This window comes from Mytilus galloprovincialis, chromosome 9 (genome assembly GCF_965363235.1).
Source record: "Mytilus galloprovincialis chromosome 9, xbMytGall1.hap1.1, whole genome shotgun sequence".
Lineage (NCBI taxonomy): Eukaryota > Metazoa > Mollusca > Bivalvia > Mytilida > Mytilidae > Mytilus > Mytilus galloprovincialis.
This window is the reverse complement of record NC_134846.1, coordinates 61241723-61265054: the sequence shown is the minus strand read 5'-3', so window position 1 is coordinate 61265054 and position 23332 is coordinate 61241723. Positions and strand designations below refer to the sequence as shown.

The window sequence follows — 23332 nt, the reverse complement described above, 5'->3', positions numbered from 1 at the left end:
CGCAAAAGAAATTAAAGCCACTTGCGTTATCTCTCATTCAATGATAAAGTATTAAAATAAGATTGATATATTAAGAAATATTGATTTAAAGCAACAGTTATTTACTGATACATTTGATAATAAAACATTACAAGACGAAAAAACCATAGAATATTTTTTTTAGCATATCAGTTTCACATCGATACAAGTTTGTCGGCCTGAACGAACATAAAACGAATAGCGATTACTAGACGGTTTATTTCTTAGAAATGGTCGATATACTAACATTTTATTTTCATAAATTGCTGAATTAATTTCAAAATAGAATATTGAAAGACATTTTGTTTCAAATAGGAATCACACAGTTTATCATCCTTCTTGCATCATTTTTACAGTACGGTACCACCTCTGTATTCGATCTTCCACCGTCTCATTTTGTCGGAGGAGTATTATTTCTTGCATGGACATCTGATGTTACTGACAGGTAATCACATTAACTTCTATCGTTTTTTTAGAACTCGAGTAAGCGTCCTGCTGTTACAAAATGTTATTGGAACACGCGTTCACTAAAAAAATGAGAACCCATATCGTATCATACTAGTTATTCATGATTTGTCAATGCAAATAGAGGAAATTGTAGTTAAATTCCCTTGTTCAATTCTGTTGTATTATTTCTTATCCTTTTAAACTGTAACAAGTTTTGCAATTAATCGATCGGTAAGGGGAGAATTCTCTTTGAGGCTTTTCCTTTCATATATCAACATCCTAAAATAAAAACGTCATATTTTATACCAATACCAATAATAATGTTTTTGTTTTTTTTTTTATCATTTGTGAATCTGACTGCTTTTTGTATATATTTTTCAAATTATAGTCGTTATTGTTGTAACATTTTGGTTTTTTTAGATCAAAAGGAAAAAGATTGATCAGCCATATTTTTTAAACCCTGGAATACGAATATCAAAAAGATTTTTCGAATAACATCTTCAGATGTTCATGAGACATTATTATTTACATTTTCGAATTTTGTCTTACACATATGCATTTGGATTTCAAACTTCTTGCAAAAGCTTTACCTAAAAGAATGGTTTGCTGCAAAATGTATGTTATATATATATATATATATATGATGTTTAGACGAGTTGTATATATATACCAATTTTTCGATAGGATTTGATTGATATCTAATTTACTCACTAAACCACGTGTAAAATTGCAATTTTACGTCAAATACAATGCAAGTGAGTTATGTCTTGTTTGTAACATCAAAATGACATCAGTTTCATATGTGCCCTTTCTGCGCTATAATGTACAGGTTGTATCAACTTGTTCAGTTATCAAAGAAATGAACTGTCATCTTATCATGATTACTCCTTTTTGACAATTGCAGCAATATTTGCTAGACTAAACGTAGCACCTGAAATCATCTCCAGTTTATGGTTTGGTTCGTATTGCTGATATTTTTTATTTTAATTGGTGTTTTATATACGATTGAGACCTTTGTTTCCGTTTTTCTAGGGGTTATTGCATGTCGTTGTCAGTAGATATCAATAAGACGATGTGGTATGAGTGCTAATAAGACAACTTTCCATCCCAGTCATGCCGTATATAATTTTCTTACGTCAGACACGCGAATCAATGAATGTGTTTGTAGATAGATGTTTTTGTGTTCTGTTAAATTGTTCCTTTTAAAAATGTTACACGATGATGTCTGCTGTACCCATATTTTGACTATATTATTTATTATGTCCGTTTAGTTCACGCATCATTGTAAATATAACGGAATTTGATGAGACTGTCAACAAAGTGAGAGGGTTAGCTTTATAAAACCAGGTTTAATCCACCATTTTCTACGTTTCAAAATGCCTGTACCCAGTCAGGAATATGACAGTTCTTGTCTATTCGTTTTTTATGTGTTTTGTCATTTGATTTTGCCATGTTATTATGGACTTTCGGATTAGATTTTCCTCTGAGTTCAGTATTTTTGTGATTTTACTTTTATTTCACAATGTGTAACAAGTAAAGTTAGTTTGTTTCGACTTATAACTATGGATTTATGAATTTTCCTTTGTCATTTATTCTTACATTCATTTATATCGATGATATTTATGTGCCTAAATATAAAAATAAAAATATAAAATGCGAAACATTCACTGTCCTGTGTTCAGTATATTTGTGATTTGACCTTTTTCAGAATATACTTTGATTTCACATGACAATAAGGCTTATTTTTATTAATCATGTCTTGCCATTTTATGAGCGTTATTCCTAAAAGTAATTTGAGCTGATATCATCTCAATGGTTGTCTCTATTTTTTGACAACTTGTCTAAACTTGGGACTTTTGACAGCTTCTATTAAGGAGACTTGTTTGTAATTTTATCTTAAAGAGGACTGTATTATTTACAATCATTGGTTCATAAGCTTTTTCATTATCAACAAAACACATACTTTGCTAAATTTACGTGTCTCTTTTCTTCAGATTTTAATGCAGCTTGAATCAAAAACAAATTAATCACATCTCTCTGCAAAAGTAACAAGGAAAAAAGATCGTTAATTCATTTGGTATTAGCCATAAACATATAATGGAATCAATCAAATTAGTTATATTTATACCTTCCCTCTTAAAAAAACAATATTATACAATTTTTTTAATTCAAATTGTTGAATTTGAGAAACAAATTTGATCTGACAGAACCATATTTTCACTAAATAAACTGTATATTTACATGTTTTTTCATTCGTTATGTTATTTTGATTTCAAAAGTGTAAAAGGAGGTTTTTTGCAGTTAAAGCAAATTTTGTATTTTTTCAAGATCAACTGAGACAACGCCTTAGGCTATCCGACGAATCATTTGTACGTTGTATGAAAAATGAAATTAGTTATCAAAAGAAAGAATGTTTCCTAGTAGCTATAATTTTAATTGACTACTCCAATATAACTGTCAATCTTCTTTATATACAGAAACAGAGTTGACCACGACAAACCAGAAACCACAACGTTTGTTCATGTATCCAAAATGAATTATTACCTGAGCATTACTACCACCTAGGTTGACGATCTGATATCGTTTAGGATAAATGATATCCACAGCCTTGTCGAACTGTCCATCTTCAAATGCAATGAGTGCTTCACATAAATCTGAACCAACAGATTTCATACTCTCATATGTACATGTATTGCCTTTAGCATCACTGTGAAAAAGGATGTTATTTTAAAATATGTTGGTGAAAAATCTTTGTAATGATACAGATGAATTATAAATTTACAATAAAGGTTATAAAGGAAACCATAAAGATTACTTTTTTTTAACACGGCTTTGATATTAATCGCCTCTCTTTTCACAAGAATGTAGATATAATACAATAATACAATGATTTTGAAATAGCAAGTTTAATGACAACTTATACACACGAGCTGTATCAAACACACCATACAATAATTTGAATTTAAAAGAAGTAGTTAAAATCTAGACATGGTTATAAAACATATATGGTATCGATTGACAAACGTATGACACGTTTCTCTTGAATTAATTCAATCATCAAAGCTTATGCATTTAACGAAGTAAAAGCTGTAATCGTAGCTTGTATGTCTGACACCTGAAATTATCGATAGTTTCTTATATGGGTACACGGTCATATATGTTTAAATTGTTATATAAAAAATACAGTTACTTTTTTATAATGGATCTCGTTTCAGGTTTGGTTAGAGAAAACCGTCATTCAGTTTTGATACTATCCTTTAAAAACAAGTTGGCTTTCCAGCTTTAAAGAGTCCACCGTTATATTACCATATACTTTGTTAGGTGCTAGTCAGCGTACAACGACGTTTTGACGAAAGAAGACAAAAATCTGTACACGACTCTACCTTCACCAAAAGCTTTCCGTTTGATACAATATTTCGTGTTTTAATAAGGTATTTGTCAAATGGAAAGAAATATATGTAATTAAGTGAAGCTTTTTGACGAAGTCCTTAATTTGATTAGTAATCTAAATAGATCGTTACCTTAAAAACTCTCTAATAGAATCAGTTAGCCTTTTTGCTGAATCTCTGTCGTTTGCCCCAAGACATGCCATCATATAACAGGTATCAAGAAATCCAAGTGCATGATCGTCGTAATGAAAAGCACAAAGTGAATTGACGTCTTTGAATTTCTCAATTACAGGTACACCTAGTGGATAGTTATAGATAAATGAATAAAAAATACCCCTTCGTTATCAAGTTATGGAAGAAATAACTTTATAATGACCAAAGCGTACAGATGACAGCCTTTCATTTGAATAAAACATGTAAGCATTTAATGCTGCATAACGTGTGAATATCTAAAACAAAAATATCACTAATATTGCATAAAATGTTTGAAAATCGAATAAAAAATATCGTTACTGGTTAGAAAATTGGTGTTGAACTTCACAGTATGAAACATTTCACCAACCTTTTAATGTTTAAGAAAAGGACCGTTTTACGAGTAATTTTCACGTTTCGCTTCGAATACTCAATTTATTTTATGTATTTATACCTTCAAGTCTTAGTCTGTATAAGTATGATACGGAATTAGCAATCTCCGAGGTTGATTTTGATTTGAACGCTCTTCTTCCAATCTAAAAACAAATTTTTATCCATAATTTCGTATTCAGTATAGTATTCTTAAAAAGACTAAAGTTAAGTTTTTAAAGTCATCATTTGCGTAATGTTGAAGTTCTACTATAAAACACAGAATGTGTACCAAAAAAGAGATTTCTTTCTAATGTATTCACAATTTGTCTAAGCTGTGTTGATTAAGAGCTTGGCACATAGTCATGATAATGTAGTCACTTATATAAAAATGTGAAAAAGACAAATACTCCAAAATGTCGTGAATGTAAGCAACCAGAAGTCAACAAATATATGACCTTCATCAATGAACTATTAAGGTTCCCAATTATTCATAATGCACAACAATTAAAAACAATAAAAAAAAATAAAAATGAAACAGAAATGATTTTCAAAAGACAACCATTAAATTGTCAGCACCTGACATGGGACTATTACAAAGAGGATGTGGCTGGTTTTAATACGTATGCGAGTGTTAAACCATCCCCCTTGCATATAGTGTTGAAACGGCAAAACGAAAGAACAAACGGTATAATAAGAAATGGCTGATTCAACATATCTGCATGATGCACAAAACAACTAACACTAAGACAAACGATACCAATTAATTATTAAAAAGAAATTTGGCGTGTACTGGGAGAAATAAAACTTGACCTTGTGCACTGCCAAGCAAATTGTATCGGTAGCATGTTGGACCATAATTTTTCATAACATATAGACTTTTATAAGTTTTTTCCTATCTAATAAGGAACATTTGTGTTTATTTACAAATTTGTTTTCCTCTTTTTTCATTCCTATATTCTTATTTCTATGATTTTTATACTTTCTTTTCTACATGAAATTGTCACTGCAATGCTTTAACACGTCTCATTGGGTTCATGTTTAGCCTTTAGTTTATTATATGCACTATGTAACACAGGTGGAACTTTTAAAATGTTAAACAAAATATAACAAAAGTTCAATTCTGTAAATTTCCATTACCTCTTTTTCAAAGAGTCCAAGTGCTTCATCAAATTCTCCCTGAAAATACAAACGTTATATGCTTAATATGTAGCATTTTAAATGATAATGTACGGTCAGATAAAAGAATTGTTGCATGTCGTCATTCTCAAAATAGTATATGAATATTTGAATGATTTAGCACATATGACCAAAAAAAACATGAAAAAAAAGTTAAATAAAAGAAGTTGCCTTTGCCGGAGATGAAAAAAGTCTAAATTGATCAAAGGAGAATTTACGAATCAAAAGGTTTGTTAAAAATCATGTCATTACCGAAGTACTGATTACGGACATGAAGTTGATAATTCTTTCGGGGGGGGGGGGGGACTAGCAGTGCACGATTAGCTGTACTGACCAAGTGCACGAGAATGAAATACCAATAATATAGTGTTATTAACTGGCTGTTTCTGTACCAGTGCCAATACAGAAACAGCCAGTTCATAACATTTTTATTAAATAATCCAACTTTTTCAATACAGACTTGTTCTGAATGCTGTATTACATACACCAAATGTGAATATAGGGCCAATATTTCCAATACGGACTGGCAATGATGTGAAAGAGGGACGAAAGATACCGAAGGGACAGTCAAACTCATAAATCGAAAATAAACTGACAATGCCATGGCTAAAAAAGAAAAAGACAAACAGACAAACAATAGTACACATGCCACAACATAGAAAACTAAAGAATAATCAACACGAACCCCACCAAAAACTAGGGATGATCTCGGATTACCGGAAGGGTAAGCAGATCCTGCTCCACATATGGCACCCGTCGTGTTGCTTATGTGATGACAAATCCGGTAAATAGTATAATTCGGTAGGTCACATTCAGGAAAGGCAAGGGGATTGTAGTTACGACGTAAGGAACATATCCGATATCATTTGTGAAACGGTTATTCCATAACGGTCAACCAATTCGTGATGGCGTCCGTAAAAAAACTTCACCATTTGGAATTTTTGGTTTAATAGCTTCCTTGTGAGCAGCAACACTCTATCAAGAAATCATGATAGGACTTGCAAGCACGGGAATATCATATAGGGCCAATATTTCCAATACGGACTGGCAATGAATCCTGAATTACATGCACAATATATGTTTAAATGTAATTCAGAATTCATTGCCAGTCCGTATTGGAAATATTGGACCGGGCCGAAAAGCAATATAGATCATGTGATTTATATGACCAGGACGACGTCACCAGTATGACACATGCCGTGTTGGTAGTATTAGGGCTCTTTTAATCGTATTATTCAATAATACTATGTTATAAATTTGGTACGTTAGACGCAGTTTTTCTTTATTTGCAATAAAATATTTAAGTAGTTACACATTACAGACTTTCAATTTGTTTGTTTTGAGCGTTCCTGATAGGGATCGTTCAAGAATGAATAGTGCTTCAGGCGCAGCAGATTTATAAAGGGTTATTTTCATTATGGAGTGGTTCTACGTCCACAACAGATGAGCAGTAGTTATCTACAACCACTGTTTGGGCAATGTCCTTTAATAACAGTTTAAACGAATACTATTGAAACAATTTGAGACCAAAACGGTCATTTTTATCTTAACGTCAAATGAAAAAGCTAAATATAAAATGAGTAAATCTTCTTTTAGACTTTCGGTCAGCTTTCAGTCTTATCACCGTGGTTAACTAAGTACTGTGCGTACAATTCGGCTGCAGATTTTTTAGTGCCGTTCATACAATTTGCCTGCAGTAAATTCATTACTATTCAGTAGTTTTTTTAGTCAATTTTTATACTAGTTTGGCTTAATAAATATTTTGATATGAGCGTCACTGATGAGTCTTATGTAGACGAAACGCGCGTCTGGCGTACTAAAATATTATCCTGGTACATATATAATATGTGGTATGAGTGCCAATGACACAACTCTCCATCCAAGTCACAACCAAATGTACAGATAAATAGTAACTACATAGTGATTATATAAAACAGATCTTAATTGAGCTGTTCGGATCAAAACGACCGTTTCAGATCAAAATTTGAATTACTAGTGTAAAATTTATGGTTTAGTTGCTTCTATCTAGGACATTTTGTAGATTCAATATTAATGATAAACATTTCAAGCTAAAACTTCGTGTTTTTATGGTTTGTTGCTTTGACAGATATAATACAATGTTTCTAAGTTTCGTTAATAACGACTTTTTCTATTGGAAGCATTTGAAATGGTTGAAGGTTTTCAGATTCTTGTTTTTACCACCTGAAACCTCACATGAACTGTTAATATGGTCATGATTATAACTGAACCGTTTACAAATTTCTGAATTTTAAGTAAAAAGGATTTTCCTTTGTGGCATTTGAAAAAACCTTATAGATTTTTGGTTTCACAATGCTCTTCAACCTTTTGTATTTTTTTATTCGAGGCCACTGGTGAGTCTTCGGTATACGAAATGCGCGTTTGAAGTTCAAAATTGCAATCCTGGTATTACTCTATTTATCTCACTTGACTGGGCGGAGTTTAACGGATTCGCTCACAATAAACTAGTCCATCAATAGATAGGTGTTTTAGGATAAATTCATCAATGAAGTGTCCAGTCGTTGTTTTGTAAATTCCTTTGATGACACTGATAGGTGATTAGAAATCAGTAATGATTATAACGGCAATCATCCTTATCACACACATCTTCAAATAGACTGTCCTTATGCAAATTAAAACATAAGCTCCGCCCGATCAGTTGAAATAACATTGGTAAAGCTAGGTTCACACTGCCGATCAGATCAACTCGATGATCCCGATTGTTCAAATTTCCACGACCAAGCGGGACCAAATTCTTGATTGGTCCTGTTTACGACTTCTACCCGACTGCTATCAGACTGTACACCCGACCACTAATTGAATGCATATTCGATAATTCCGACCAATTCACGATCTCTACAGATCTTTACTCGACTAGCTAGACCAAATAAACTATACTCGATCTCAGCCTGATCTCGGACAGACTAGATCGACTTGATCGTATAGGGGTCGTAGGGATAGTCGGGCATTGGTCGGTTTAGTATTAAATTTCAGTATAAAAACATCTGTTTTTTTTTTTTTTACATCACTCGTTGCAACGGAGGAGTCATTAATTACCCTTGTCCGTCCTTGAGTACGTATACATACGTCCCAACAATAATTTTATTTTGCCTCAACCAAGTTTTATTAAACGCAATACCATAAAACACAGATCAAGTGCGAATTTGGGTGGTGTAACTTTTACTATTCTTGAGTAATGACTCTTCATAACGTTATATGCAAGTTGGGGCATTATCTGTGTCCAATGGACACGTTCCCCGTTTATTTGGTTAGATTCAGTAATACACAGAAGGTCTGAGTAAAATTTTACATTTAAAATATCTGCATGGAAATAAAGCAGTTGGATAGTTTGGCAAGGTAGTTAAGGCTCAGATAGACAGGTTAATAGCTGTGACGGAACTTGAAGAGAGCGTAGAAAACAAACAAAACGGGATAGACAGCCAAGGGTGCCGAAAAATCTAGATGATGCAGTGGCTGACAAGGCGACCACTGTGTGTGCAGTATAAATAGTAATCACAAAAATACTGAACTCCAAGGATAATTTAAAACGGAAAGTCAAATGGCAAAATCAAAAGTATGAGAGACTTGGAGGAGCTGAACAAAGAGGACCCCAATGGGTATAAAAACTTCTTGAAAGTGGAGAAGGACGCTGATTTGTTAAAGGAGTTTTACTGCTCTTTTCTTCAAAATGAGATTTGTCACTGGATAAGTACTGATGTTAGATAGCAATATACAAAAATATTACAATCCCCCTTTCCTTGCTTTCTTACAAATTAAGTGTACTGTTTGTGTCATAAATGTGCATTGGATGTAATCAGTATTTTCCATAAATCTGATACTCAGTAGTTGAATGGTTCAAAATATATATTTTAGGTGTATCCATGGTAATAACCTGCCTTTTTACTAATAATATTGCAAAAGGGGGCAAATAAAAACCATTTGTTGTTCGTCTCATTTTTTTTTAATAAAATCGTATCAAAAACTGTATGAAAAAAGTGTTTATAAACATTCGACCGTTACGGTGACATATGATTGGGTCAAGATCCCTAATGCGCCTCGAAATGAGGAACTCAAAAGTCATGTGTAAACAAAAAAATCTCTGTGTAGTGATATTGGACATGTTTCTATTTTTTACAAATGACTGAGCTTAACCATTTGTGGTGATTAGGAAAGTAGAGGAACATAGAATAAATGTGTAAAAACTATGGAGCTATTAATGTGCTCAAAGTATATAAATTTTCGAAAAACTTATTGTGTTAAAAAAGGGATTTTTTTTACCACAAGGAGCTGCATCACGAAAGGATGTTCGGGGTATGCTTATTTACGGGAAAAGTTATCTCACTTCGTACCCCGAAAATTTAACCACATATGTGAAAATGTCACAGCTATCATACATATCCAAGTTTACGATATGGACTGAGGTACAGGAAAAACGTTACCATTACCGCCTATAACTATGTAAAAACAATTAAAGATATTGGCCCAGTTGTTAATTTCTGTGTCATTTGGTATGCTGTGGAGAGTTGTCTCATTGGTAATTATATCACATCTTCTTATTTTTATACTAAAAACATTTGTGGACATATGGAAAATACGGACAGTCAAACAAAAATAGCCCGTTAAACAGCTAAAATATAATATTGATGTTCTTAAAAACTAACTTTGAAGACTAAATTAGTCATCAGCTGTCTAATAATGAATTTTAATGCACAAGTTCTTTCATATTTTGAAAAATCCTCTGGGGATAAAATGCAGAATCTACTTGTCGGCTTTCGTTTTTCGCTATGGCTGTGTCGGTTTGACCTTTGGGTTTGATTATTCCTTTGGTATCTTTGTTCTCTTTTTTTGAAATCTTACACCTCCTTGCAAAAGTACAGACGCGTACTGTACATGGAGGAGTTGGTGTACAGCTATAAATAAATAGTGACAATATATTTTTGCAGAAGCAAAGTTATAAGAGTTAATCAGAGCTGCACACATGTCTAGAGAATCGTGTAGCGGTCATGTATACTCGTGAATGGCCGAGTAGAGATCGAAGAGTGGTCGAATGTGGTCGCGTAGAGATCGGGTATTGATCGATTTGATCTGGGATGAAAAAAATATAGAAGTCACAGTGATCTTGAAGCAATCGGGAATTGGTCGAGTTAATCTTGACCACATATCGTACAGGTTATCGTTGATCGGGAAATGATCGGGTATAAGTCGAGCATAGATCGAAATGATCGAGTACTGATGATCGGTAAACTATTTGTAATCCGACCAAACTAGATCTATTCACGATCCTTTTCCGATCAATTCGATCGCTACTCGACGTATTCACGATCTCTTCTCGAGTGACTGGCTTCTCGATCCTTACTCGAATGTTTTTGACATGTCAAAAACTCTCGGGTAGAAAGTCAGATCGATGACGACCAAGGTAGACCACCTCGAACATTGTTGTCGATTCAGACAGACCAGTCTCCCGATCGCTTAATTTGTCTTGATCGAGCTTGATCGAGTTGGTCTGATCAGCAGTGTGAACCTAGCTAATATATATGAAAAGTTTACTTACCTTTTCTATGTAGAAAAGACCATAGTGCCAATAATTGTGACATGAAGTCATTCCACAAACCTGTAAAGAGAATTAATATGTTAGGAACACACATGAAACTTATATGTATATGTACCAAATGACATGACTGTGTTTGATTCCAGATGTACCCGAATTTAACTCCCTAAACTGTATATTGACCTTATCATGTTGGATTTGACTCCTAACTTTAAATGATCAATTACGAAATTATATATAATCTGTCAAAACGAGTAAAATTAATTAAGTTTGATTAAGCTTGATGCGTCTGTTATAATAATGTATGGATATATGACACTAGTTAACACCTGGGTCAACAATCAATTGAAGGTGTATTGATGATGTACAAAGAGCTGGGGAGTCTGCTATTTTACATTTGATTATTTTGAATCGAACTATTGACCTAACAGATGAACAAAAATACAGACAACAGCCTTCAAAACACTATACAGTAAGCAAATTAGGATTGGTAACATGAACCAAATCAAACAACCACGATGATCTCACATTACTTTGGAGAATGCATGTTATCCCTGCTCCACATGTTGCATAGTAGGGGAGAAAGTAAACCGCAGAAACTATAGAACTTGATATTATTCCTAATAATAACATGTATTTTTGTAAATTACCGGTTTTATTTTCTGATAGATTATTCGATAATCATTTAATTCTCTTTAATCGACTATTCGATTTCATGATAATAAATTAAATACTCCACAAAAATTATTTCGTTTGATCGGCGAACCAAAGTCGAAATTATAACTTTGGTTTTTTTTGGGGTTCTTTATATTTACCTTCCAATCATTTTCTGTCCTGGACATAAATTTAATGCCTTCATCATATGTTCCTGTCATCTCGTACACATGGGCCATAGCATGAGTAGCCCATGCATCATGTCTGTTTATTTCTAGCGCCTTAAAGTAGAATAATCATTGAAAAAATGAAAACATCTGCATTTTGCAAATGAATAGAAAGATGCGACAGTAGTTAACTGATGTTGAAAACTCGTAAATAAATCGTAGACTATCTTGACCCAGAGAAAACCCTTAAAATAATCGCATAAACTCTTATCAGGGAAACTATGTAGCGTCGACAAGTTTAGCGTCTTCCATACATGCGTCGTTGGCATTTCTGTCCATACTTTGTTAAAAATATCACAACAGGAGTAAAACAATTGGTTAGTTGGTGGTTTGAGATTAAAACATATTGTATAGGTCATCCAATTCCTACATGATGGTGATCGTAGAACTTGAGGAGTGTCAGATTTCAGCCGTTTTGGAAATGAACAAAATCTGCAACAGCAGATAACACGATGCTTAACTTCACTTAATATGAATAAAAGTTATAATCAAAGGAAAAGAATAACTTATTAATTATGAATTCAGGGCCGTAACTACATTGAGGCAAATGAGGCAAATGCCTCATGTTTTAAATTTCAAAAAAAAAAAATAAAACAAAAGATTGTCTTCATATGATTGTCTTTATATCAAATTGTTTTCACTGAAAGTGTCTTGCAAGAAGCAAGTTCACTTCACTCTCTGATGTCGCCCCTGCATATGTTTCGTAATCCATGTTTCTATTTTACTTTTGGTTCTCAGAGTTGGTGGTCTATTGTTTGAACTTCTGTGTCCCAGGTTTGTCTTTTGTTCATTTATTGTCCTACATAATGACTAGTCTGAGTGTTGATTTTCATTTGTAAACGTGTCACACTGTGTAATGTTGCCTGTCCATCGATGTCCAGGCATTATGCGAGAATATTTTAAGAATATACGATGCTACTGGACACAGAAAAAAGTGGTCGTTTCTGCATGGAGAATTGAATTGATATCAAAGAATACGAAACTGCCTTTCTTGTATATAAAACCATACCCAATTTTTCTTATATAAAAAAGAGGATGTGGTATGATTGCCAATGAGACAACTATCCACAAAAGACCAAAATGACACAGACATTAACAACTATAGGTCACCGTACGGCCTTCAACAATGAGCAAAGCCCATATCGCATAGTCAGCTATAAAAGGCCCCGATAAGACAATGTAAAACAATTCAAACGAGAAAACTGACGGCCTTATTTATGTAAAAAATGAAAGAAAAACAAATATGTAACACATACACAAACGACAACCACTGAATTACAGGCTCCTGACTTGGGACAGGCACATACATACATAATGTGGCGGGGTTAAACATGTTAGCGGGATCCCAACCCTCCCCCTAACCTGGGACAGTGGTATAACAGTACAACATAAGAACGACACTATAAAAATCAGTTGAAAAAGGCTTAACTCATCAGATGGACAAAAATACAAGTGGACGTGGCCCGATACTTATACATCCCGACACAAAAAGACACAATGAACAGATCTGAGAGTACTCGCAGTTATCTGACAGCTAGTTCAAAGCCACTAACAACTAATAAAAAAATCATGCAACTAAGACTAAACTATCAATCCGTACACATCCAACATCCAATGGATTTAGTATGGATTGCAAAATTAGGTATTTTAAATTATATTATTATAAATATAGAAAATTGAATATCTTAAATCAACAAAAAAATAAAAATAAAGTAACTGTATCGTATACCCAAGCGCCTGTGGATAAAACTAGATAGCTGACATGGTTTAAATTAAAGTAAGACCACCAATTTCCCGGTATCAAATCATTTGTTGAAAAAAACATCAATGTATTGCCATATGACCTTTTACATTCAAGGATTAAATTTGCATTAAGTCGTGTTCAGACTTTAACAGAAAATAAAGGAATATGAAGTACACGTGCACGGGAGCTATTCGCACACAATGTCAATGTATAGAAAAAAATACAAATGATCAATGGTCAAAGTTTTTATTCTTGTTCTTCATCTTGATAGTTGCTGGAGGGTCTTCAATAATGAAAGAATCATAAAAACCGTAAAACAAGGTCATGATATGGTCCCTATAGTGTCGACTAGAGAAGTACTAGTATTTAACGTATATTACTGCACTAATGACTGTCACTATATTTAAATATAGTCATAAAAAGTCAGCACAATACAAGACAATAACAGACAGACAGATCCGGTATTAATGATTATGAGAATTACGATTTTTGCTTTATCCTACATATCGGTCTTTTAATGTTTTGAATTTCCCTAAAACTTTAAAGTCTTAAATAACAATGAATCTATGTTTTTGCTTTGAGACCAGAATATTGTTGAAAAAAAAGCTAAAAATGATTTGCGTTTCTATGTAAGAAAGAGTCCGGGAAACGCTCAGAATGCACGATTTTGCGTTATTTTTCTCAGAGCTTCTGTGGGCCTTAAGCGGCCCCAGACCCCTCGCCAAAAAATTTTTCGCCTAGCTACGCTCGGCAAATATATTTTGCCTCAGTATTACAAGGGGCTAGTTACGGCCCTGGAATTGCTTAATAAAGGGTGTTTTAATATTAGGTGTGATAATATTCAAGTATCTAATTACCCTTTCGGCTTGTTTCTTTGCTTCATTATACAAACACGTTTCCTCAAGTCCAAATGCATGCATTCCTAATAGGTATCTATTAAAACATTATATATAAACTCTGCAAATATTTGAATGACTATATCAATGTAATTCTTGATTACATACATTTGATTTTTTTTGTGAATATTATTTTTTTGGGCAAAATATATGACCATGAATGCTAACTGTACGTTTCTATAATCATTTAACATATTTTTACTGTTACCAATATGACGAGCAAAATCAAAGACGAGCAAAGATTGCTTAAGTGTTGTATACTTTTGATAAACTTAATATATATTTTTTTTAATAGTAGTGTTTTCATTATCAAAAAAGAAATATTGTATTTTAGATGTATATTTCTTATTGGTGAATTTAACATTTTTGATCAAGCACTCTGTACTAAAATAATATTAGACAAAAGAAAGTCAAATGATATCTTCTAGTTTCCTGAAAAATTCTTATGTTCGAAAATACTTTTATTTTTATGTTATCTCATGGAATAACCAATTTTGGTTAATCTAAACAAAATAATAGTTCTGTTTACACTTCGAAAACTAAACATATTGGACTACAACATTCTCCCTATCTGTACATGAATATTCTTCTTATGATTTACATTCATCACAAACATTCAAACCAAAACCATTTTCTTTACAAATTAATGTAGACAAGTAAAGTGGGTGAAGAATAGATTAAAAAAGATATAAATTAATAATACGAATCTATGTCCTACCCATAAAGAGGCATAGATCGGTTCCAGAATGGTAGAATACGTGCGATGGAATCTCTCATTTGATGATGATGTGATAAACAGTAATAACCATCATGAGCAAACTTTACAGCCAACATATCTGTAGGATGTTCCATTAATATGTCTTCCCATACCTCACATGCTTTTTTCAGTTCACTGAAATATAAAAACATGGTGACTATCACGTGGTCACTATACCTCCATGTTAGATTTGTTAATGTTTTCTTATTCTCTTGATTTTAATTATTATTTTTCTGGTTGTTAACATATACGTATTTTGTTTAGTATCACCAACTTTTGTCTGATTTTTTTACTTTTTACTTTATGAGCGGAGACAAACCTTAATTCAAAGTAATATCAAAGCAATAAAATAACTTCATCAATTACTAGTATTGTTTATATGATATTTAGATTGTGATATTTCTTTACAAATTCTTTACTTCATTGTACGTTCAATGCATTTGTATTATGAATTTAAACTGTCAGCTTCAAATTTAATATGAAAACATCGAAATAGTCTTCCAAGAACAGTTTTAACGCATGAAAAGTAATAACCCTTCTGCCCAGAGATTAACTGCCGAAACATGCTTCTTCTCTCTTGTGGTTATATGTTGTTTTGTAGCTTTGTCAACCATGCATATTATATCTTCTCTTAATTCTTCATTAGCGTAAATGTTTTTACACAGGCTAGATAATTCTAATCCGTTCTTCATTACATAACCTAAAACTACAAGCAGAATCCGAAAAATGTTGAATATTTAGATATTAGAATTGTCATATATTATTCGATTGATATTATTTAATGTCCAACTCTGGAATAGTTGCAAATTTTTAGATTGGTGTATTGGTGTTTAAGTCCAAATCTTAAAACAAATGACTACGCAGCAGAAGTTGAATAAACGTATTTTCACTTTTGGCATTTAGCTGTATTTTGCCTCCGAATGACCTTCCATCGCCTCCGAATAACCTTCTGAAGTCAAACAACAATCACTTTTTAGTTGTGACGTCAAATGTTTTGAATTATGATGTCAAAGCTTACAAGAACCTGTGTGATTTTTTTTGTAATGGCGGACAATTTGGATACAATTGTAAAGACGTCTTTTGGTCCATTTACTCCCAAGTCGTGTACTGCACATGTTAGTATAAGTTTGGTGATGAGTCAATGGCATATTGTAAAATATGGTCATTGTAAAAATACAAGATTCGCATTGTTCTCCTACTTTTACTATTATTATACTAATTTTGTGTATACATGATAGAATATAAATAACAAGTTTTTTTCTATTTCTATTACATATGGTTCTGTTATCATCATTACTGCTTTTTTTGTTTGTTTTAGTTTTTGTTTTGTGTGACACGTTGTATGAATTTGTTGCTGTTTTTGCGTTCACTTGTACTCTACTTAACTTGGAAATATTCACCAAATTCTACCATTTGAATCAATTTTATCATTGTTGATTATTAACTTTAAGTTTATAAATATTTACCGAAATCTGGGTCTGCCTCAATCATTTTATTAATACTATTATCGATGCCGCCTACTGAGTCTTCTTCGTACCATCCGACATACTAAATAATAATATATAATAGACCATGTCTCAAATGTTGCGGTAATATATTACTTGCACTACTAGAACCCTTACAACGAGTGTCTCGCGGCAAATGCCAATCAAATTCCTCCTACCCAAAAGCTCTGATTCCGTATCCTAGTACTTTGACCTCATGAATATGTCAATTAGCATATGGCAATGTCGAAATATAAATAACAATCTAAAATAGCTATTTCAGCAGTTTTTTGCAAGTTTTGTAATTTTTTTGAAATGTTTGAAGTGTAAAAGCTGTAAGACAAAATTCAAAGATTAAAATATAGATATCTGTGTGACTAATATCTAGTGAAGATCGACATGAGGTCATTAGATAAGTTTGGGATAAATTCTAGTCGAACCTTTAATTTTCAAGAAGATAAGGTACCAAACGTTTCCTTTAAAAATGTCCCGTACCAAGTCAGGAATATGGCCATTGTTATATTATAGTTCGTTTCTGTGTGTGTTACATTTTAACGTTGCGTCGTTTGTTTTCTCTTATTTTTTAGTGTAAATTCACATTGCGATAAGATGTGTCACGGTACTTGTCTATCCCAAATTCATGTATTTGGTTTTGATGTTATATTTGTTATTCTCGTGGGATTTTTTCTGATGCTTGATCCGTTTCTGTGTGTGTTACATTGTAGTGTTGTGTCGTTGTTCTCCTCTTATATTTAATGCGTTTCCCTCAGTTTTAGTGTGTTACCCGATTTTGTTTTTTGTCCATGGATTTATGAGTTTGAACAACGGTACTCTACTGTTGCCTTTATTTAGAAGATAAAATTCGAATGAAGTATAGATACAAATATAGCATTTATTATATGAGTGACCCCTATATCTTACCTGAGTTAACACAGCATCGAACTGTTTACTGGCTTCATCGCTAGTAGTTGTCAATGGGATATTTAAGTCTGACCAATCCTTAAAAATGCATAAACATCTTTTGTTGATTACATACTATAACAATTTACGGAAACAAGTTATTTCCAGAAAATTATCTTATAAAATATATGGAAAACCATAAATATCAAAGCTAATAGTGAATTAAATGACACTGCACAGATAAAACGTGGTAACTTTGAACATGTTTATTCAATGTATGATCAAACAACAGAGAACAACCGTAGATAATTATGGAGAATGCAGCAATCAAAACCATTTTCCACTAAACGCAGACAACAAAATGATGAAAATAAAAAAGAAAGACAAAGCCCACTGCATATAAAATTATTAAAAACTGAGAAAGTTCGTTACCAGTCTAAAACCAGCGAAGATCCTCGAATTGTCCAGAAGAGTATGCGGTTCATGTGTAACTAATGGCACTCATGGCTTTAACAGCATAATGCTTCCTTCTAGTGAGACGTCAAATCAAATTTAGAAATTGCATAGACAAGGAGAACAAGAGGAATTATAGCCTCGCCAGGTTGACAATGTCCTTGGTTATTCTATGACAGGTATTTTATGACAGTAGAGCCAATCATGATGGCGTCCGTAAAACCTCAGAAGAGATGAGCTTAATCTTTACCATCATATGTGAATAAAATACCAATATATGCTAATCAAAATATGCTGTTGTAAAACTTGGGGAAATAATTCAAAATATATGTCTCTCGTGCACTATAAACTACATGCATTAATAGTAACTCAGTAAACATTTAATCAAAGTACTGAAGTACTGAACATCAGATGACTGCAAGTTCTTGTGGATGGTCAACAGCACTTGTCACAGAAAAAGATCACACCTATATACCTGAAGCTGAGGTTAATGTACAAATATATATTTTTTTTCTGAGACAAGTTCGTGCGTGGATGATGAATAAATGACAGAAAATTCATTCGCACCGTAATAACTTTTATATTGTAATGATACGATTCAGTATACACTGACTGTTTTGTTGTTATATATTATATTAATATAAAAGTTACATATATATATATATGTTTCATCCATTTGTATATATAAATATCTATTTTACTATTCTAATAATAGTGCAGTGCAAGTGCATGGTGGACACTCTTCTGTAAAAATTCGATTTTTCTAAAAGATTGGATATTAGTAGGCATTCATATTTTCCCGCAAAAACAATAACAGAGTTATCGGTCCTTGCCGATATTGTCGCAAAACGTTCTTGAGATATTTTTCCGCATGCTTTAACATAATTTTTCGGTACGTGTGCATAGATATATATAAGTCTAAATTGAAAACTACTTTCAAACCTAATTGCGTTGGATAAAAACCGAATTTTTTATACGGGTGCATGTTAAACAAATTTCGTTGTAGAAGGGTCTAAATACAGCACAAACAACATTTTCCAAAAGACCAAAAAAGTGAAAAAGTATATTTTAACAAAACGCATTTGACTAACAGGTCGGACAACTGATGTTCTTAAACCCTGCTGATTGCCATTGGCGATTGCCAAATAAATTGATCACAAGATGTAACATTATCTTAATACTAATTCAATACTAAACAGAAAACAATAAACTTGCTGCAAAGATGTTATACCACAAACATGGGGTGCAAAAGATTTGTACACAGGTTCCGGTTTCGACAATAAATGTCTCTTCAGTGATGTTAGGGATCGAAACGGTAGTTATATATATTAAGTGCCTAGAAAATCAACCAAACGATGTTAGAGTAGATTTGATTCGTAACTTCCTCCCCAGCGGGGGCTTGAACCTGTACTTCTAACTTCTACGACAACGCCGCCTAGCATTGCGCAGAACCCTTATCCCCTCCTCAAACTATAGCTTATAAAATAATAAGCTTTCGTTTCGGGAGGAATTAAACAAGGATCTCTGATACAATACACGAAGTATCCTTTTTGTGTACAGAAATGATAATCTATTCATCTCTTAAGTGTTATTACAGGATGCTAATCTGTATATATAAATAGAAGTCTATAAAAAGGACCAACCAGCAAATTTACTATGTACCGGGTCGTCTAGAATAGACGATACTATGCAGATAAGGAAAAAATTATATCAATCTAAAAATTTGCACAACGGTACTGATATAAGATGTTATTATACGAAAATGTTGTTATTAAATCATGTTGACAAATATTTCGGCTCAACAAATGGCCTTCCTCAGTGTCAAAAGTTTTAACAATACTGATACATAATGTATAAGTTGTAAAAATAGATCAGTAATAAAACACAGTTAAGTTATATATATATATATATATAAATCTTACGACAAAACATTTTCATATTATTTATTTATGTTCTAAACAAAAATATCTTAATCAGTATTCATTGAAGAGATGTATTTACAACAAACGATAAGGGATGTTAGTTTACACTAGTTAATATTCGTGTATTTATCATGTTTATAGATCGGTTACAAACCCAAAACGAAAGTTACGTGTGCAAATCTAGGCGATTGCAATACATCGAAATGCCATCACGGTCATATCGATGTAAAAATGCATTCAATGTAAAAGGTTCATAGCTTTTTTTTTAAATATGTAATTGTTCAAGAATGTAATGTCATTTTCCTTTAATATGTATGTGACAAGAAGACAATATAGGTAATGTCATTCTATTTTTTATTCTCAATAGTTGTTAAGAGAAGATTGTTTAGAGATATCCATCATAAAGTTTTCTTTAATTTATGAAATTAGCTTAGCCCTTGTGAATTCCTAAGAAGAAAGGGATTTTTACAAAATATTCTGCTTGAAGATGGTCATTTTAACATTTTTCTGCAATTCTGAAAACATTTTATATTATCAATATGGTTAAATAGAAAAACTCATTTTTTGTTTAATGTCCAACACTTCCCTTAATACAAAATAATAAAAGAAAATGAGAAATTTACGATGGGAAAACTAAGTTACGCACAGTTCAAAACCAACTTCGGCATATTGTAGACATCTGTCCATTGTTAATTAATTGCGCACATACTTTACTGGTCGATTTTTGTTTTTGTTTTTTTTTTTTTTTTTTTTTTCATATGAATCAGAATTCATATAAACCTTCCCAATAACATTTGTCCAAAAAAAAACTTGCAAATTTTTTAATTTCGCTTCCAGATATATTGTCCTGTCACTCAAGAATCCACTTTTTAGCGAGTGCTTGAATCTCATATATGCATATGTAAGGCGTAATCGTTGTAAAAACACAACATACGAACTACATATATCTGTAAAATCAGTTGAACACTAACATTAAAATAATAGACACAAAGTACCGATAGCGTTCCAATTTGTTTTACTTGTTTTGTGATTTACGAGAAATACTCCGAACACACCAATCCTAGTGAAGCAACTTACCAACATTTATGTTTATCAAACTTTAAGTTTACTATTGATACGAATGTACCATTAAAATCATTGAATATTTATGAAATGTTATTTTGATTTTCAAATGCTATATGTTTTACCTTACAAGCTCTCCAGTTCGTGTGCATCATTCCAGTTATTCTGATGTAAAGAAAAAGTATTAAACAGGATATATTATCTTACAGTTAAATAAATACTATCAAATGCATATATATATATATATACATATCGAATATATCCTTCATATTTCGACCAATAGTTTTCTACGTCTTTATTTTATCATGATTCAAAAATTCACGTGTCTACAGAAAGGTAAGGAGTGAAATTTTAGCTTCCTGTTATATAATTGTTTGTTTTTATTTTTGTTGGTGAATTATAATTCATGTTTATTTAACAATGCGTTTTATCCCATATTAAATGTTGTTAATATTTTTCCTATTTTATCTGATTCAATATTTGAAATTTTACTTTACATATAATTACGTTAAAATTAGCTCTATGAAAAGTATAATGTTATTATATGTGAGTGACAAGTACTTTAAAGAACTGAATGCTTCTTTTTTGTAAATGTTTTTGGTTGTAAATGAGTTGACCGAGGTCCATTTTATTCGCAACCCTATAAAATTACCAAAAAATCATAAAAGGAGCATTCAATTCTTACAATTACATTCTTTTGCTAGGATAATGAAAGTATGATTTCTCAAGTTCAAGTTTTTCTTTTATGTCCCTGTAAACTTTATTGTGGAAGTTCGTGTTATCATGAAAGTTACATATCATTTTGAAATGTGAAATGAAAGTTAATTTGAGATGACGCGAGTTTGCTGTTCGCCTTGGTTCATCAAAATAACGTATTAAAATGAAACATACAGATACATATACAGATTCAATATGTTATTAAAGTTTCGCCACTTGTATAGCATAAAACATTCAAATACACATATAAAACATACATTCACTGTTATATAAAATTATGATATAAGGGCATATAATTTGGTGTTGATGGGCATTGGCTGATGTTATAATTATTTTTAGAGACCTTTTTACATTACGCAGACATATATCTGTCGTTAAACAGCTCTAGATGTATTTTGTTTTTGTCATTTTTGTCGCTAGGTTGCTTTTAAAACATTTCACTTATCAAACTTCTCCTAGATCTCTAATATTGCTAAATGAAATGCCGAAAACAGATTTTAAAATTATATTTAAATTTCTACAGAACGAAATCTCCTTAAAAATGTCACCAAAATAATTCTGCAAACCATTGACGATTCTAAGAACTAGAAACAATTTTGGCAAAAATGCAGAAATACAAAATTTAAAAAAAATAATATTCAAAGGAGAAATTAGATAGTAAAAGTTAAAAACCTCCACCATTATTTTGTTTATACCCAAATTACATGGACCACAGCACTAAACAAGTAAGTGTGGTACTAAGCCACCATAACAGTAAGCTAAATGTGCACATTTTAAGTGGAAATTCTGTCTAGGTTTCTTTATATTGAATATTAGAATGAACTTTTCCCCCCTATATGTTTTTCATAATATTTAGTCTAATCCTAGTTACACAGGCATCTAGATAGACATGCTTAAAAAGATAAATTTTCATAGATACACAAATTCAATTTTGAACTTTGACAGTGTTTGTAGAAACCTCATCAAGAACAGGATATTACATCCTATTTTTTACAGTAATGGTGTTTGAGCCCGTTAACTTATATGCTTTCCTTAGAATAACACATTCTTAGAGGCTATCAAGTTAATTCATATTCGTTTATAAAAAAAAATTATGATACTGCATCCTGCTGATATAAAGTACTAAATTTTAGCATTGCGCAATGTCATACTGTTTATATATAAATAAGGAGATGGGGTATGCTTGTCAATGAGACAGCTATCCACCATAGTTCAAATGAAGTAGATATAAGCAATTATATACAAGCGTACGACCTTCAACAGTGAGAAAAACTCATACCTAATGGTTGGCTATAAAAGGCAGATACATGAAAAGTACGAAATAATTCAATTGAGAAAATTAACGGCCTAAACTAT

At 32.2% G+C, this 23332-nt stretch overlaps 1 protein-coding gene across 1 annotated transcript; it reads right to left on the bottom strand.

Moving 5' to 3' along the window:
• Positions 1-217: 217 nt before the first annotated feature.
• Positions 218-21476, bottom strand: LOC143045525 (tetratricopeptide repeat protein 38-like). The gene is made up of 14 exons (XM_076218092.1): positions 21385-21476; positions 17844-17921; positions 16905-16986; positions 15973-16144; positions 15400-15573; positions 14643-14718; positions 11976-12095; positions 11164-11223; positions 5556-5594; positions 4501-4582; positions 3987-4152; positions 3010-3172; positions 2429-2502; positions 218-744 (listed from the first exon to the last, which is right to left on the bottom strand). Exons 1-14 carry the CDS (start codon positions 21412-21414, stop codon positions 663-665), a joined length of 1398 nt encoding a protein of 465 aa, XP_076074207.1. The 5' UTR covers positions 21415-21476; the 3' UTR covers positions 218-662.
• Between the last annotated feature and the right edge of the window lie 1856 nt (positions 21477-23332).

Bases quoted from the DNA above. Each gene is read 5' to 3' on its own strand.
- LOC143045525 (XM_076218092.1), bottom strand. From the start codon at position 21,414: ATGATGCACACGAACTGGAGAGCTTGTAAG. The intron at 11,224-11,975 runs GTAAATATAAAG...TTCTCTTTACAG, and splicing joins GGACAGAAAATGATTGGAAG to GTTTGTGGAATGACTTCATG. The intron at 4,583-5,555 runs GTAATGGAAATT...ATTTGTTTTTAG, and splicing joins TTGGACTCTTTGAAAAAGAG to ATTGGAAGAAGAGCGTTCAA.